The sequence below is a fragment of the Furipterus horrens genome, unplaced genomic scaffold (assembly GCF_987537825.1).
Source record: "Furipterus horrens unplaced genomic scaffold, mFurHor1.1.pri manual_scaffold_1, whole genome shotgun sequence".
Classification (NCBI taxonomy): Eukaryota; Metazoa; Chordata; class Mammalia; order Chiroptera; family Furipteridae; genus Furipterus; species Furipterus horrens.
The window spans coordinates 201,196,035-201,215,565 of record NW_028327171.1 but is presented as its reverse complement, the minus strand read 5'-3'; the positions used below and the strand labels follow the sequence as shown (position 1 = coordinate 201,215,565).

The 19,531-nt window shown below is 39.7% G+C and overlaps 1 protein-coding gene across 1 annotated transcript in view; it reads left to right on the top strand.

The window, feature by feature from the left end:
- The first annotated feature begins 13,694 nt into the window (after nucleotides 1–13,694).
- BARD1 (BRCA1 associated RING domain 1) overlaps nucleotides 13,695–19,531 on the top strand; it is a 66,144-nt gene continuing 60,307 nt past the window's right edge. Inside the window, exon 1 of the mRNA XM_090283402.1 lies at nucleotides 13,695–14,042. Coding sequence (XP_090139528.1) covers nucleotides 13,900–14,042 — 143 coding nt within the window. The 5' untranslated portion in view covers nucleotides 13,695–13,899. The remainder of the gene's footprint in view (nucleotides 14,043–19,531) is intronic.

Sequence of the window (19,531 nt, the reverse complement as noted above, 5' to 3'; positions counted from 1 at the left end):
AAGTATCAGAATATATCATCGCCAAAATAAAATTTCAATGTCTCCCTAGCTTAAATACTTGAAAAAGGGCATATGACTAAACAACCTTGCTCATTATAGTTTTCAGCCATAACCATCCGTACAAGTGAAGATTAGGAAATATCGATGCCCACCATCCCAGTACATCCTGATGAACTGTAGGTAGTCTGTTCTTGATCATTGGTCACCCCTAGTTCTAGTATAGATGCATAATAAAAGTGAGTACTAGGCGTACATTGCAGGTTGAGTTAGATTAGGGGCTATCTATACTTGCAAATTATATACTTCAGACACCCTACAATTGGCCTTAATAGATTATTTCAAAGAAGTTTTCATCTATGATGTAGCTCCAAATATAAAATGTGAAATGATTATTTCTTATGAAACATACTTTATACAGAATTTCATTACACTTTACATAAACAGATGTTAAGTAAAATGTGCTTCATCGATGAAATTATAAATTCAACTTGTTTCATGATATCCTTTATTTTGTTTATGCAGAATATTAGTAATATTTTGTTGAAAGAAGCTATTTTCCCATCTAAAATTCTACTGAAAGCAATAAAAAAGGTTTATTATTTTAAAAACAAATTTATAAAGTTTTTCTTCCTATACTTCATTTAATGAGTTAAAATATTGTTTTTTCTCAAACATGAACATTTCTAACTTTTACTATATTAAAAACCATATCACACCTTATAAAACTATGAGTACTATATTTTTATTAAAAATTTCTTCTAGGCTTTTTAATAAATAAACCATTTGTTCTAAGTATATGAAGAACATAACATGGGAAGCTACTGTAAAATATAGAGACTGCAGTACAATCTACTTGGAATATAACTGTACTTCTCTTTCAGAAAGCTTGGTGCTATTTTTCACCTCAAGTTTTTCTTTTCAGGAGTGCGTTGTTTGGAATTCATATTACTCTCTTAGCAAAGTTAGAGTCTTTGTTGCCTTGACAGGATATGCAAGCCTTGATTCATGGTTGCATGGAACTAAACTATCACAGTATATTATACCACTACTGAAACCATTTTACCGGCTTTCTGTCATATTACAAATTGATTTTAAAATACATTTGCCTTATAAAGGCAACAATGGCAATGCCTGTGCTTAACTACTGCATAAACCAAATTTAGTGATCTGTTCATTCTTCATTCTTTCATGGACCAAGTTTGCTCTTCAGAATGTCCGATTGCCTGCAATAATTTACTGCAGAGAAACTCTTTCCTATGTTTCCAGAATCTGTAAACTCTTTAACCTTGTGAATTCAAGAATAAGTCAATTTAATCTTATCCTACTACAGTAATGTATTTGTGTATATGTACTATTATATTTGTATACATTTGATCTTAATTGTAATGTGTAATCACTTATCTATGCTCACTTGATTGTAAATTTAAGTGAAGCACAACAGAAATGCATGCACATACTAACTTATTGACAAAAATTGCACACATATTTCAGTTTATGGAAAAGAAGATGCTATATTCTACTGTTTTATTGTGTCATGAGGTCTATACTGGTATCCTTTGTTTTCAAAGGTTAATGGCAATTTTATTTAGAAGAGCAATGCATAAAATACTGTTTAAAACTGGTATTAGCACCATTTCAAAAATGATATATTTGTTAACCAGTAATACTTGAAATACAAGAAATACTCATTTCAAGTAATGCTTAACAATTTTTGAATGATTATAAGACACTTAGCAGCGCTGAACTTGTCAAGATGGCTTGATCTGTGAACATATTAGTTCTGTAATTTTATTTAAAGAGATACAGTATATAAATGAGAATAAGAGGAAATATAAGGCCATAGTTCTGTTTGATTTGATATTAAACTTATTCTTTGAGTGAGCAGATTAAATAGTTATTTTAATTCAATAGTTTAAAAACTTATCTTTAGGTATGGATTTTCTTTTTACTGTGTCATATAATAAAAAATTACCTTAAGTCTGATGATATAGCTATTTAAATTACAGAAGTTTTTTTTTTTTTTTTGCAGGGGCAGGGGGGGTTCTTGGTTCAGGGACTGAGAGAAAGAATGAGTTAAATTTTATGATTCTCGCCCAATGTGTCAAATCTTCGTTCTGGCACCCTATAATTCAAGAAAGAAAATTTAATTCCTACTTGGAAGTGAAATGTAGAGGAGAAATTTCAAATCAAGCCACATTGTCTATTGATCATAATGGGAGTTGCACCAAATCTTGAAAGGTTATTTTAAAGGAGGTATTTTCTTCTACAGAGGCAATTGTGCACTGACAATTGAAGTTAATAATTTGGTTTTAATTTGAACAAATGTGGGGTTGGCTGAGTTCCTCTTATTTTAAGTTTGGACAAAGAGAAGTATAATAGTAATATTTCACATGCATCATTTACAAACTGCTTTTACTTAAGGTATTCTCACTTGATTCTCACATAAATACTATGAGAAGGCAATTATTATTTCCCCCATTTTAGATTTAATAAAAGGGAAACAGATTGTAAACTCTATGAAAAAAGTGTTGGTTGACCTTAGTCACCCCTGTATTTCCAGCACCTAGGACAGTGACTGGTATATCATAAATTTTCAAGAACCATTGATACATGAGAACAACAGTAAGGACTAATTAATGACTTAACTAGGGTCATAAACCTAGCAAATGGGTGGTCCAGGGCTTGAACATAGGTCTTATAGCTCCAAGGATACTGACCTCTTTTTCTGAGGGGTTTGTTTGTCTGTTGTTTTTGCCAATTTATCATATGTAGTTATCCCATCCACCCCTATTTCCCCTTCCTTTATCCCTTCCAAAAATGCTAATGAATTCTTTTTAAAATATGTATACATTTAAAATATATTTCTCATAAATAGGGATGGAAGGAGACTTGACTTGGGGTGGTGAACACATAATACAATTTACAGATGATGCATTTTAGAATTGTACCCCTGAAACCAATGTAATTTTTTAATTAACGTCACCCCAATAAATTCAATAAAAATAAATAAAATATATTTCTCCTTTTAGTTTTAAATACTATTAACCATTAAATACCACTGGGAAGCAAAGTGTATTTTTCCTTTTCTTGTTCTTTCTCAGTTTTAGTAATTACTGCTTTCCCAGCATCCACATTCACCTAAAGCAATAACCAGAGAGATGTGAAAATCTTTGACACCAAGTCACTGAATGTGGAAATAGAACTCTATTGAGAAGAAGATATGATCAGTAACAATTTCAGGTGATATATTTTACCCACAAGGACTGTCATTTCTTGCTCTGGGGGGGATAATCCAATGTTTCATGGGCTATTTGGACAGTCTGAGAGTGAGACAATATAAACCTGCCACACTTTCTAGTGCTATAGCCCTTGCCCATTTTCTTCAGGTAGCAAAAATGTTTCCCCTTGGGGGCAGGAAGTATCTGATATTAAAACAAAACAAAATCAGAAGCCTTTCGTACTCAGGCCTACTTAGATAAAACAAAAGATTAGATTTCAAACCACACTTTCACCAATGTGAGCCCTTCCCATCTTTGTTAACAATTTTTTTTCATATGAGAAAAAAAATGGTTGTAACTTTCAAAGAAGTTATTATTTTATTTATTTTAATTTTTAAAATTTAATCTTTTTAATTTTTTTCCGTTACCATTCAGTCCCCTGTTACACCCCTCCCCACAGCGACCACCACACAGTTGTCCGTGTCCATGAGTCCTTTTCCTTTTTCCTCAGTCCCCCCCCACCCCCCCACCCCCAGTAGCCGGCATCTGCTCTCCATCTATGAGTCTGTCTCTGTTTTGTTTGTTAGTTCAGTTGGTTCATTAGATCCCACATATGAGTGAAGTCAGATGGTATTTGTCTTTCTCCGACTGGCTTATTTCGCTTAGCATAACGTTCTCCGGGTTCATCCATACTGTTGCAAAGGGTAAATTTTTCTCCTTTTTTTATGGTGGAGTAGAATTCCATTGTGTAAATGCCCCATAGTTGCTTTATCCACTCGTCTATTGAATGACACTTGAGCTGCTTCCATATCTTGGTGATTATAAATAACACTGCAATGAACATAGGGGTGCTCATGTTCTTTAGAATTAGTGCTTTGGGTTTCTTCAGATATATTCCCAGAAGTGGGATTGCTAGATCAAAAAGCAGATCCATTTTTAATTTTTCATATTTTCCTAATCAGTTCAAGGTTCTGGACTGCCAGCCCCACACTACTTTTTATTTTTTATTTTTTGGCCATATACTGATGTGCTCTGGCCCTGATCAGTAAACAGTAATGTGTGCAGTTACTTCACTTGCCAAAAGAGACCTACCTGTTTAGACATGAAATATCATAACCTTTAAACTCAGTTAACATAGTTTTGGCAGATGGTGTGGGGAGGGGAATCTAAGCAGTACCCACCAAGGGAAAGAGTTAGTCATGGAGAACTTGCAAGGTGCAAATGACTTGTAAGTCTCCAGGGATGGAATTTACCCTAAGTAAAAAGAATGAAGAGCAAGTTTGGTCCAGAAACAATGTCCCCAGCATTAATTGGCCAAGGTGATTCTGAGTACAGTATAATCTCTGCCACTTAGTCTTCTTTCATTCATTCATTCATTCATTCATTCATGTGAATATCTGCTACATCCCTGGTGTTATTCTGGGTGCTGGAGGCATAGTAATGAACAGAAAAAAATCTTTGCTCTTTTAGAGCATGCATTACATAAATATATCTAATCAATTACATGAATAAGTTAAATATAAAATGTTTAGCTAGTGATACCTGCTAGAAAAACATAAGAAAGGTCAAGTGGGGTAGGAAGAGTTTCTCTCAACCAGTCCCTCATAGACTTGTGATGTGAGTGTAAAAATCACAACAAAACCAAAAGAGCCAACTTAGTACTCCATTTCTGAGAGATACTGAAGACACTCAATTAGTTGAGTAGGTACAAAGCTGGGGAAAGGGAGTTCTTTTTTTTTTTTTTCCTATTATTTTATTTTTATTTTTTAAGATGATTCAGTTTATTGATTATAATATTACATTTGTGCCAATTTCCCTTCCCTCTGCTCCCCTCCACCCGGTGGCCCCCCTCCCTCCAGTTGTCCCCCCCTTTTAGATCATGTCCATTAGTTGTGCATACAGTTCTTCTCAACCTCCCTCTGTCTATTCCATTCCCTCCTACCATGATCCTTAATTCCTATATCATCTCCCTCCCTCTCCCCATTCCCCCTCCCTGTTGACCTCCCCCCAATATGTTCCCCGTACCTATAGTTCTTTTTCCACTCTCGTTGCCTGTTTAGTTTGCCTTTGTTTCAATTCCCTAGCTTCTGTTGTTTCTTGTGATGCAGTTTTCATTTTAGATTTCATTGTCTTGATCCTCCTTTTTCTAAACCAGTCCCTTTAACATCTCATATAACAGTGGTTTGGATCTAATGAACTCTTTCAGTTTTATTTTGTCCTGGAAACACTTTCTCTGTCCTTCTATTCTGAATGACAATTTCGCTGGATAGAGTATTCGTGGTTGTAGGTTTTGGATTTTCATTACTTTGAATATTTCTTGCCAGTCCCTTCTTGCCTGTAGGGTCTCCCTTGAGAAGTCAGCTGATAGTCTAATTGGGACCCCTTTGTACATAATTCTTTTCTTCTCTCTTGCTGCTTTTAAGATTCCCTCTTTATCTTTAATTTTTGACATTTTGATTATAATGTGTCTTGGAGTGGTTCTCCCTGGGTTCAGTCTCTTGGGAACTCTCCTTGCTTCCTGGACCTGCAAGTCTATTCCCTTCCCCAAGTCTGGGAAGTTCTCCTTTATTATATTTTCACTCAATTTTTCAAGTTCTAGTTCATCTTCCTCGCTCTCTGGCAAACCAATGATTCTTATGTTGGGCCTTTTATAGCTGTCCCAGAGGTTTCTGATCCTCTCATCGTTGCTTCCCATTTCCTCTCACTGCATTGGTTGACTGCTTGTTCCTTCTCCATATTCCAGTTTGTTGAAATGAACTCTGGATTTTTTTTCCTCACCATCTGTCTCGTATGTGGTTTTGTTCCTTTCGTTATGAGTGTTTTTCGCTTCTTTCTCATCTTTTTCCAGATCTTTTGTGAATTCTGTAAGCCACCTGATAACAATGGCCCAGAACTGAGCATCTGACAGGTTTCTTATCTGTTCATCTGTCAGGTTCTCCATCTGTTGCCTGGTGAGCTGTGCCACCGGGATTTCTATAGTTGTCTGCCTCATTTTGACAGATGCGTTTTGTTTTCTTGGGCCGGCTGTAGGGGGCAGTGCCTGTGTACTCGTAATGACCCAGCGACCGGCGCCGTTTGGCAGCCTTTCTTGCTGTGCCGTGGTGCTTTGTCGTCACAATCCAGCGACCGGTGCCTGTCCGCAACCTATTTCGCAGCCCTGTGGCGCTTTCTTTGGGGGCGGGGGTCCAAGATGGATTCACACAGTTATTCCGCTAGGAGACCGGGATCCGTCCTCCCGCCCCCCTGGGCCTCACTGTTCAAGGCGATGTGGTGGTTGCTTTCCCCAGCGTTGGGGTCGCGAACTGCCGGGGGTTCGACTGCAGCCGGGGTTGTTCTCCCCGCCGCTGTCCCAGGTGCGACCGCAAACAGCACCGCCCCCTTTCGCTCCCCTTACCTGCCCAAAGGGAGCCGCTGGTTTATAACTTCATATGTTGGGCTTCCGTGTAGTTTTATTTTCTGGAATTTCTAGTTATCCTTTGTTTTGAAGTAGTTGTATTCCTCTCTAGTTGTAGAGGGAGACCCTAGCGTGTCCGTCTAAGGCTCCATCTTGGCCGGAAGTCGGGGAAAGGGAGTTCTTGTTTGAGTAGAGCAGTGTCGATGATTTGGGATGGGAGGGGTTATGGGGCCCAGAAGGACTGCAGATCTCAGGAGTCTGGGTTAGGCCAGGCTTCTGAGCCAAGGCAGCAGGAACCCCCGTGTGGCTCAGGTCAGAGGCAGACAAGCATTGCATTTGTGAGTAAATGTGAAATACAGCCTGAAGATGTCCACGGTGAGGCAAACAGGGGAGATGCCTTATCTCACACATGAGTAGATGCACTGATGGATTGGTAAATGTTGAACAACTGGCTTTCTGAGTGTAATTCTGGCATATGTTGATGGATATTTGTGTGAATGAGTAAGAACAAAAGTGAAAATTGCTTGTTAATGATATGCATGAATTGTTCATTGCATAAATAATTTTAAATATTGGAGGAATAAATCATCACTTTCTGTCACAATACAAGAGCTACAGGTTTGACATGTCTACCTGCATTATTAACATCATCTAAGTCTAGAAACAACAACCAACAAAACAATACATCAAGCTCTGACTTGTAGCTGTGGCCAATATCCATTGTGTAAATACTATTATGTGGCTGATTTCAAGCTACCTGGGTAATGTTACTGAACATGGGGTTGAAAAGAAATGTTCAAGAGTACACGATTGTATCCTGTAGCATTTCCACCAAATTTAAAAAAAGAAAAAATAGACATAAAAAACATGACAGACAAAAATGTAGTAAAAATTTAGGAAGTTATGAGTTTTGAATATTAATTACCTTTGCTTTAAGAAATAATTCAACTCTAGGTTTAAATAATATGCATTCTGATAATGGATCTGTTGAACAACCAGCTAGTAAAATGCCTATCAATATTGACTCTTGTGAGGCTGTACACCCCATCTACCACACAACTGGCAGATGCCAAAACTACCTAAATGTGTTGTTACTATTAATAATGTGATTTAACTTTATGCTCTGGTTCAGATTTTCCTGAGAAAGACAACTTAAAACAATACTTTGGTTCTTTAATTTTACTTTGTTTTGATTTATCTGGTACTTTTCTTTGAATATTTAAGCAACATATTTCCAAATTTCTCTTAGGTACATAAATGAGCAGATAATCATTTCAGCTATTATTTGTTGATTTCTGCTAGCTTTCCTCTCAGTGTCTTTTCACTGATTCTTCCCCAAATTTTAGGAGTTCTTTAATGCATTCAGCTCTGCACTACCTATAACCATTTCTAGCTAATATGTATCAGGTTGAATCAGATGAAATTGCTGTTATCCAGCCATTTTTTACCTATAAAAGCAGTAATTTCAATCTAATATCTTCACTTCAGTATCTTTGTTCTAGTCAAACTATGTTCATATGATTTTGCCCATCTGAAGTAATCTTCCTACTCCCTTCAAACTTCTCTATCTTCCACAAAGATATCCATGATCATAAGCATTTTCTCCCCTGGCCTTTGTGATACTTATATATGCATGACACAATTGAACACTTGATTATAATTTGCCTCATATTATTTGTATTGTTTCTTGCATTAGTCTTGTCTGTTACCAGACAGTAAATTCTCTGAGGGGAGAGACCTTAACTTAAACTTCTTCTATAATCTTACAATTCATAATTGTTCTGAAAATAAGTCTACTCGCTGGCATTTCAACTGATTTGGCTTTAAACACTGTCCTTTGAAGTTGAACTTACTTAAAACCAAGTTACATAGTTGCTTAAAATGGGCTTTGAAGTCAGGCAGAACTGGACCTGTTTATTTGCTCTGCACTTAGAAACTGTGTGCTTTTGCGATAGTTCTTAAACAACAGAGAGCCCATTTTCCTCTTCTGTACCATTTTTGATTAAGAATTTTTGATAAATCTGGATTATAGACTGTTTTCTGGAAGTTTAAAACCAATGGCATATATTTTTCTCATGGATTCCCCTATTTATTGAACACTTACGGTGTGTAAGGCATGCTTAAATACCATCATGAACTGCTTCATGGTGGGACTACAGTCTGAGAAATGCATCGTTAGGCAGTTTTGTCCTTGTGTGAACACAGAGCGTGCTGACTTACACAAACCTAGATGGCATAGCCTACTACATACCTAGGCCATATGATGTGGCCTATTGCTCCTAGACTACAAATCAGCACCACATGTTGCTCTACTGAATAATGTAGCCAACGGTATCCCAATGGCAAGTATCTGTGTATGTAAACATCTAAAAATATAGCAATATTTCAGTAAAAATACGGTATAAAAGATAAAAGATGGTACAGCTGTAGAGGGCACTTACCACGAATGGAACTTGTAAGACTGGAAGCTGCTCTCGGTGGGAGTCAGTGAGTGAGTGGCGAGTGAATATGAAGGCCCAGGACGTTACTGTGCACTATGGTAGCCTCTATAGACACGGCACATTTAGGCTACACTACACTTATAAACCAACATGAAATTGAATCCAGCACAAACCAAAATGATGTGATTAAGAGACACAGTAAATGTGAGATGTATGAGGCTACTGCCAGCATAACACAGCACACTGTTTCACAGCACATTTCTTTCTTTTTTTAAAAGTATTTATTAATGTGTGTATGTGTGTGTGTGTGTGTGTGTGAGAGAGAGAGAGAGAGAGAGAGAGAGAGAGAGAGAGAGATCTATTTGTTGGTACATCAGGAAAATGCTCTAACGAGCTGAGCTACCTGGCTAGGGTTACAACACATTTCTTTCTATGTGTAGAAAGAGCACACTCTAAAATAATGATAAAAGTATAGTATAGTAAATATCATACACATACCAGTAACATAGTTTATCATCATTATCAAGTATCACGTGTTGTACGTCATCGAAGGTACCATACTTTTACATGACTGGCAACTCAGGTTTCACACACCCCACCCCCACCATGCTAGTGATGTGTTGCACTATGACTTTAAAACAGCCATGGCATATTAGACAATGGGAATATTTCAGGTCCACTATAGTCTTATGGGGCAATCTCATATATATGATTCATTCTTGACCAAGATGTCACTATGCTGCGCATGACTGTAGACTAGGTTACCTTTCACTTGTCCTTTAAAAAAAATTTAAATTATGGCACAAATTTTGATTAAAATGATTACAGAATTTTGAAACACAATGGAACTCAAACTAGGCCAATACTCATTTTCTAAATGAACATTTTATGTGCAAACAAACAGCTGCCCGATTTCAACAGAATTTAAAGCAAGCTGTTTGTAAATTTTACTGACAGCTGTTTTTGGTGATTTTTGTCAACAGAATTTTCCTGCTTTGCATCGCAGCATTCTTTTATTACAGTGTCCCCTCAAAGAATAACTTGCTTGCTTTAATCACGTTTACAGAGATTTATGACTTGATGCTTATTCAGTGGTAGAGCTTCTCAACATAAAATGTCAGTGAGCCTGTTATAAATTGCTTCTGGCATTCCTACTCTATCTTTTATTTGGCTCAGAGTATTTCCACCTGAAAGTGATAAATTCCTGCTATAACCACTTTATGTGCTTCAGTAATTACACTGTACAGAAAAAGGGGGTTTCTACTGAGGTGTCTTCTTAAAAATAGCAGGCAATAAAAGGCAGCGGAATGGGTTGAACCCTGAAGTCTATTGAACAAAAACAATGACCAGTGAAATATCTGTGTCAGCCTGAATGTGATGAATGATCAGGAAATACAGAAGACACCAAAACCTTTAAAGCCACTGCTGTGGGGACATATTAATGTAACTATTATCCTTAGACTGGCTACTTTTGGTCCTATGACAGAAATTTGGCAAGTACCCACAGGAATGGAGTTAACATCCTTTCAAAAACCTTCTCAAAATATCTAGATGCTTCCTTCTAGAGCTTCGGTAATTTTTCAGTAAATGCCAAGGTCTACATGACTTTGAGACTATCTCTATATGTGCAACTCAAAGAGACTGCAGCGTGTCAAAACATTTCGGTACAGTCCACTGCAGCCAATAACCTAATCAATACATATATGAACAACTGTACCCATCAAAGAGGGATTCACATTAATCACTAGGGCATCCATGGGTGCTGGGTTCTATTAGTTTTGTTTCTACTGTTTTGTTTGCTTCATAGAAGCTGTCTATAGCAGACAGGACAAAATTACTGTTTTTTAATTGCTGAGTTTTTTTTTTTTTTTCCCTCTTAAATAAGGAACAAAATGTGAAGAAAAATGCTCCAAGGTAATTAAACAAAACTACAAAGATTTTCATTATTAGGTCCCAATATCATGCTAAGGATGGTGTTAGAAATCCAGTGGATACTTTATTTGAGATGATACTAAAACAGATTATGATCATTAAACAGAATTCAAGCTTCCTTTCAGAGTTATTGCATCATATTTGCAGAGGAATGGCTACAGCAAGTATCTTTGCTCCAATAGTTAAAGAATAAGTGATACTTCTTGCTTATTCATAAAAGAATTTTAATGCAAATGTAACTCGTTTAGTGTAACTCAGTGTTAAGACCACTACTAAAGATGAAAAAAATGTATTGAACATCTATTGTGAGTTATCCTTTAATATATGTATTAAATGAAGTTCAGTAAAGTCCACTGTGAAGGGATTTCCATCAGTTGTGCTGCACTACTTGGTTTAGAAGTTTCATAACTTGCAATTGCTTTCATAACAACGCTACGAGTATCAGGTTGTATACATTAATCCTAAATTTACAAAAGATGAGACTAAGTCCCAAGACAGGTTAAACAACGGACTTATGGATGCAATCCTAGGAAATAGCAAGGCTTGGTGTGGAACCCAGTTGTGCTGGACTTCAGAGTTCTATGCACTTAGTCATTACACCCACACTGGATTCCAGAAAAAAATAGCACAGAGCTCATGACTTTAACCTTGGTTAACAGCCTTTTCACATAAAATGGCTAGCTCTGTCAAATGTGGAGAGCAGACATCACATCCTAGATGCTATGGAGATTTGTTCCACTCCATCAATTACATTTGATTGATCTTTGTCAATTATTCTCAAGCTGAATTGGGGGTGGGGGGTGCTGGGGTAAGGAACTCTAGGTTTCTTGCAAGAAATTCTTGCAAAGAAAATTTATATCTGACAGAGAGAATGTACTCAAAGGTGTCAAAGTGGTCAATCCCACTGTATTACACCATAACTAAGTGCCAGAGAAGAATTAGTGTAAATGTTGAATTTGTGAGAGAGCTTCATGTTCCATGGGAGGAGAGTCTGAGTATTATGTGTGTCCCATTTTGCTTGTTATATATGTTTATCCAAGTGACTATGAGGAAGATTTACTACTTTGTACAATACTTTACAACAGAAGACAAAAAAATTAGCATTTAGAATGCTTTCAATAAAGCATTACATGGAGCTTGAAGATCAGGAAAGAGATCCAGGCCAGAGATGCCTTTGGAGTATTGTAATCAAAGCAATGAGGGAGAGAGCATGGAGAGAGAAGGGTGTGTAAACCGGCTAAAGCAAGCCAATTTGTCTGCTTCAGAATTCCCCCAGGACTGAAGTGATTACACTGGGGTGGAATGAATAATTTTGAAAGAGTCTAAGGTACTGGGGAATACTGCTTAATTGGAAGAGGAGGAGAATAGACTAGGAGTGAAATCGAGCAACAAAGCTAAACTTTGATGTACTCAGGAGGTCCTTGCAGGAAAACAAAAGGCAAATAAGATACCATTAAGCCCTTTTTAAAAAGTGGAGAAAGAATATTGTTAATGCCTTAAGCCAAGGCTTTACTAAGACCCCATAGCTGGACTGGATTTCCCTGGGGAAGTTTTGCTTGGACTAGTTCCAAGATTTTACACATTGTTGCTGAGTTTCATTCTGAATAGGATGCCCGTCTTTTTACCTGCACACATGTATGGACATGAGAAAGAACTGTCTTTTCATATGCAGGATACAGGGCTCAGAGGAAGAGTTGATTCAAAAACACATATACATCTCCATTAAAGCCAAGCATCACCCCTGAAATCAAACAATTATTTAATGGAGGAAATGGGATTAGAAGTGGGACTACGTGGCTCTTGAAATCTCCAATGTACACCATTACACATTGTGGGGTCTCTCCAAGTTTATTTAACATTTTATGTTTTCTAGAGTTTGATTTCATGTAGGCTCTGCAAGGCAGTAGCTAAACAAGGTTAGTAACCAAGGGTTAACTTCTTGGCTACATCTGAGTTAAAATCTTTTTTTGGTTAGTTTAAGGTGTTACCATAGGTCAGTCAAAATACTCCATAAGATGTTGTTAAGTTTGACTCATTCTGCTTCTATGAACCGAGTGTTTATTTGCAAACGTTTTAGATGGCTAGCTACAGTGTACCCTGAAGCTTGGAGGGGCCTTGGAGGGACACACGTAGGCTATGGGAAAAATCCAGGTGTGGATGATACAATTGGGCCACTTGTAGAGTGAAGATGGCGAAAAGTGGTAGATTTGAGAGTAAGTTAAGGGGGAAAGCTGGCAAGGGTTTGGCAGTGAATTGGATGTGAAGAGTGAAGGGGAACTCATTAAATGTTATCTGTAAATTTTGGCGATCAGTGAAAGATCCTCAAAGGGTGATAGACACACTCTTTTAACAAAAGGCTCGGAAAGAGGGAGAAAAAGGTTACTTTCTTAGGAATAAAAAGAGTGGCACTTTCAGCGTCACGAGCGAAGCTTTTTCCCAGCTCAACAGTAGTTGAAACAGCATTCTGTACAGGTAACGCGCAACTAAACGTTTCTGAGTTTATAGTTTTTCATCGGTGAAGTTCAGCTGAGGGTGCTAATCTTGTTCTAGGAGAGCAGGAACAGGCTTTTCTCATTTTTTTCGATCTTATTTATTTATTTTTGCGTTTATCCCCCCGGGAGAGAGAGGGCGTCCCCCTGGGCCCGCCCCCTCTCCTCGTCCCCGAGGCCCCGCCCACAGAGCTTCGGGAGTGAGGTCGCGGCTCCGCCCCTCCATCCCGCGCGCCGGGATTTTGGCGGGTTTCCTTGCCCCTGCCCCGCCCACACCGCGCGTCCCGCCCTCAGGCGTTCTGTCCGTTCAGACGCGGGAATCTGTGGGGCTAGGGTTCAGGCTAGAGGCCTGTGGCGTCTCGGTCGTAGTCCGTGTCCGCCTTGCCTGCCGCTTTCCGAGGAAGCTTTCCTGCGAAGGCGGGGCGATGCCGGAGAACCGGCAACTGAGGGTCCGCTCGGGGAATGAGCCTCGTCCCGCGCCCACCATGGAGCCGGCGGCTGGCGGGGCCTGGGCCCACAGCCGCGCCGCGCTCGACCAGCTGGAGAAGCTGCTGCGCTGTTCGCGTTGGTAAAGACAGACCCTCGAGGGGGTTGCCAGGAGGGCAACGTGGCAAGGGTCGCCCCAGTCTTGGGGGTGGGGGGGTCTCTCCAAACGTCCGGTTTCCTACTTCCGTTCCCGTCGCGCCGTCGGTTAGGCGCGCTGAGTTAGTACTTGCCCGGGGATCTGGTGTGAGTTGTCCCGTTCCTGGCTCCCATTCACGTTTCTGGGTGCCCTTCTTTATTTTTATTTTGGCAGCAAAACCAATTAAGATGGTAGTTCTCGAATTTGAGCGGGCAAAAGAATCGCCTGACGCTGTAGTTAAAAACGCGGACCCCGGGCCCCGCCCCCAGAGTTTGAATCTGTGGCGCTGGGGGCGGGGCTCAGGCCTCGGCACTGTTTACCGGGCCCTGGGTCTTCGTCGCAGGCCGGTTCCAGAGTCAACGCTGAGTTTCAAGCAGCTGTTACTCTTCGCTGAGCTGGCTTCTTTGATGTTTTCTCCGTGGCAGTTGTTTGGGGGGAGGGAGAGCGTTTGGCGGGGGAGGGCTTTGTTGAATGTAGGTTGAAGACTGCAGTGTGATGAACACGGACACTATTTCTCCTTCAATTTCTCATTTCCTTGGTTTGGTCAGACAACGGGCGTGCGCTTCCAGCTCTTACAGAGGCGACTTATTATCTTCCTTTGCTTTTTGTTTTCTTTCATGCTGTTATACCATGTGAGTCAACTGAAGATATCATTTTCATGACTCCTTGCTTCCCCTTTTCCAGCAGGTCTTCATGGTATGGAAACCAAGAAGGATTATAAAGCCCAAGAAGGGCTTGTCTCTTTTCATTTCTTCCAAAAGCGTTTATCGAGCACCTGCTATGTGCACAGCTCAGGATTTCTGCATCACTGTCACTCTGGCAGGTTTTCTCTTTTTGTCGCTGTCCCCATCATAGTTCCTTTTTTGGACTGTTTTGATATTTTTCGCCTCTGGTTTTCAACTTGCAGAATGTAGTTATATATAAAGTATAAGTGACAAAGGCTTTTTCTTGAAACAGGAAAGGTCTTAATGGTCACAATTTTGCACTTGTTTTGTTTTACAAAAATTTGAAGGCCTGTGACAAACATGACATTGTGGCACTCCTTGGAAAAGCGGCGCTTTTGTTGAATGAGTCTATGGAGACATTGAGAGTTGTGTGTGTTTTACACAGCACAGGGGTTATCCATCTGAGAATAAGAAATTTAGAACTGGCTTCTGCTGGTTGCTATCAAAGGAGCAATTTTAGTCATAACTGAATTGTCAGTTCAAGAAAAGTTAGGCGTTCAGGTGGGACATTTCTGTATGGGAGGCAGTAGGGCAGCAGCCTAGTGCGTCACTTGGACTGTACAGTCCGGCTGCCTGATTTTGGGTTCCAGCTTTGACACTGTTGAATGGCCCAAGTCATTCAGCCTCTCTGTGCCTCAGTTTCCCCATCTGAGTGATGGTAGTGCTCGTTGATAGTATGTTCTTAAAAAGTTACAGATCACCGACAAAGTGCCAGACATATTTTAGGCATTTGGTATCATTTAGTGAACAAAGTGGGAAAAAACTCCAACCTTATGAAGGTAAAATATTATGAGAGGGAAGCACCTAAATGAAATTACACATGTAAAGTGATAAGTAATACCCAGCTTGCTGAATGGTTTGGGGGGAATGAGAAAAGTGATTTATATGAATAATCTATGGGTTGTCCTGAAATCTAATAAAGCCAGTTTCACTTTTTATCCCCTGGCAAATATTTTTCCAGTTCCTAATGAAGTGAGCGGACAAGAAGAGCCGCAGGACTGAAAGTAGACATCAGTAGCTAGGTCTGGACTTTTAACACAACTCATCCCTTGACTGGAGAATAATGCTGAACTCTGGTGATTAAAAAAAAAACTTAATACGTGAACCACTGATGGATTAACTAAATCCTAACTATTTCTTTGAATGCATATTTTAACATAGGGCTCTGCAAACTTTTTCTGTAAAGGGTCATACAGTAAATATGCTAGTCTTTGCTGGCAAGAGTCTTATTCTTATTTTTTTACAACCATTAAAAACGTAAAAATTTTTAGCCCAAGGGTTGTACTAAAACAGCCTACTGGCTTGATTTAGCACTTCAGCAATAGTTTGTCAAACTTTGTTTTAACAGGTAAAATGTCTAAGTTAAAAATACTTTTGGGGGTAAAAATTTCATGTGACATGGATTTCATAAATGATTTTGCGTTCCTCCCTTGGTATCTGCATGCTTGGCACTGCCTGTAGTGAATAAAGCATGGCCAGGTGCTCCTTACCCATAAGGGAAAAACATTCTTTTCGCCTATGCCTCTGTCTAGTAGTTGCCTGACATCCTTACTCAAAAGGAGCAACTCAAGACGGTCTGTATCTTGCTTTTGCTACCCACCATTCAAAGCAATGCCATTATTAGAAATTGTGTGTCAGTGTGTCCTTTTACAGAGTTTCAAAGCTCTGCCCTGTGTGCTAGTGATTACCCCATTACCCTCACATTCAGCTCGCAGCTGGATCTATTTTGCAGCAAGCATCATACTTGCCGGTGACAGTAGACTGTCCGCATTACAGGGCATCCTTTCTTGACCTTTAGACAGTATGGCTCCAAGATGAAGCTGATTAAATTGTTCGGTTGTGACATTTGTGTTAGGTCCAAGCTTCACAACCAGGTAGAAGAAGCTATTTAAAGATTTGGGAAAATGAAACAGGAAGTCTATCATTTGAGTAGCTGGCAGAAAGCATAGTAATGTGTTCCTAAAGGAAGCAGGAAATGATAATAGGAGCTGCAGTGTTAAAAGCCCAGGTGTCATATGATACTATCTTATGGATTAAAATAGGTACTTTGACAATTTATTGGGGGCATTGGCATTTATGACAATTTTAACTTGGAGTTCTAGCACCTTTTAAATCAACTTTTAGTAAAAAGTCAAAAAGTAATCTTGCAATTTTTAGGAGAGTTGATTTTATTTTTCTGAATTATCATTTAAAAGGTGATCAGGTTTTGAGGCAGCATAGCTTAATTGTTAAGAGCATGGATTTTGGACTCTGGCTTCAAATCCTCACTCAGTAAGCTGCTTTTTGGTCATCTGCAAAAGGAATTAGTAGTTTGTGCCAAATAAGGTGGTTGTGGGAATTAAATGAGTTAATATTTATGAGGTACTTAGAACAATGCCTGTTAGGTTCTAAGTGCTAAATGAATATTTGTAAAATAAAGGATAGATTTCCTGACTCCAGCAGGCAGCTCTTGTCTTTTCAGGAGTTGCCAATGTTCAGAGGCATTTCTATAGGCTAGTGAACCGTAAATGAGATGATTACTCCTTTCAGTTTGCTCTGGCGCTGATTATTTATTAGAACAACAAGCAACCACTGAAGCATTGTATTAGTGCGGATATGGTGAGACATTTTCTACTCTTAAGGAGCATGTGCTTAATAAAACTAAGGGACAAAATATGTACATGCTTTAGGGTAAATCACGATGAAAGCCAAAGGGATGCCAACAAGAGTACTTGGGTAGAGCCAGTGGAGGAAAGCTTCATGGGCTTTGAATTGGGCGTTGGGTAGGTTTTTATAAATGGAGCCAAGTCGGGGATTATCAGCAAATACTATGCTAAGAAATAGTGTAGAATAGAAGTGGAGTGAGTCAGGTGGGCGAGGAATTAAGGCGGGGCCAAATCACAGAGTGATTAGTAGCCCAACCGACTATTCAGTTGGTTCAGATGCAGGCATACCTTGCTTTATTGTGCTTCACAGATGTTGCAGTTTTTACAAATTGAAGGCAAGGCCACGCCCCCCTGCCCTCCACCCCCCACCCCATGCACACCAGTGAGAAGATTACGACTTGCTTTAATGTGGCATTCAGTTTATTGCAGTGGTCTGGAACGAAACCTGCAATATTTCCAAGGTCGTCGATTGTCGGCAGCCGTCCGTCTCGAGAGACGATGGTGTAGCTTCTTAAGAGTCTATCTGCACCGCCGAGAATGGCTGTGCAGTCCAACTCGGGAGTGACACGGTATCTGTCTCCTCCCGTGTTGAATCGACATCTTGTGATGACGCTGGAGTGTCCTCTCCAGTGAAGCTGAAGCTACAGAGCCTGGGCGGGGTGATATGGAGGGTCTGCTGTTGCCCATGCAGCAGACCCCCCCTCTCTTCGCAGCTGAAGGGTCCAAGGGAAAGACAGAGTCAATACAGCTTGGCTTCAGGTGCGCCGCAGGAGTTGCCGGTGTTGACTACAACGTCAAACCGCCTTAGGGACTCCGGCTCCGGATTTTCTGTCGGGGTTTACTCCCTTAGCCTTTCCCCTGAAGAGGTATGCCGCAAGGCAGCGGAGGTTTTTTGGAGTCAGAGTTTTCCTTCTCTGTATTTCCAAGGTATGCCTGTAGTTACTTGCAAGGAGCGCCGCATTTTGTGTAGCTATCCTGAGAGTGGTGTCCTCATCTATAAAATGATGGAAGTGGACTGATTTTTAAGGCTCCCTCCAGATTCCAGAATTGTTAGGTCCATTGAATGCCGTTTAAAACTTTCTATTGAAGTTTAACATACACACAGAAAAGGGCACAAATCATTGGTGTTCAGTATGTATCATATAGCCCTCCAAATTGTGGGATTTATTTACTTACACGGTTTTTTGGTTGTGTGATCGATACCTGTCTTCAGTTATAGTACACATTTCTTAAGGACAGGTTCACACTTGTAGCCTCAGTGCTGGGCACATAGTTTCTTAGTGTTTGTTGAATTAACACAGGAAATAATTAAGTTAGGGCACCATTTAAGGGTCTTTGAAAATGAAAATACTAGGAGGACCTGGTTAATTCACTTGAATCACCAAGAAATCCCTCCTAAGTTCCTGCAGTTAATGACCCATAGTAAACATGACTGAAGTCCAGGCAGGTATAGAAGGTAGTACAGGTCTTTCCCCTGGGATTTAGAGCTGGAACCACAACATGAACAGTTCCATCACCATTCCCCACACACCAGCTGTTATATAGGGCTTGTGATTGCTAGAGAAACTTAGCAGCCACATTGCGCACCCTTTAATACTGCCCCCCACCGCATAGAGATGGTCTTACAAATGAAATTATTGCTCCACAGGTCTGAGGCTCAGAGGAGAGCTTTTAGGCTGGAAGTGGAAATTTGAGTCATCTGCATATAGATGGTAATTGAAGGCATTCTTTTGGAAGTGAGCAGGGGAGGGTATATAAAGACCTATAACTAGGTCATAGCCTTGAAACTTAACATTTGAACATCAGATAGTGGGGGTGAAGTCCAGCAATTATCTACTGTTTTGCTGTGGAGAGAAGGGAATAGAAGACAGTAACTGAAACTATTTCAGTTTAGGTATACATAATATTCTCTGTGGCTTACCTATCTGCCTCACGTGGTAGAGTCTATTAGTCATTAGTAGATAGCATTCTGTTGTCTATTTGACTTTTGGGATATTCGACTCATTGATTTATTTAGTAGTTATTGACACTAAACAATTAGACACTTTCTTATTTTCTCCACGTG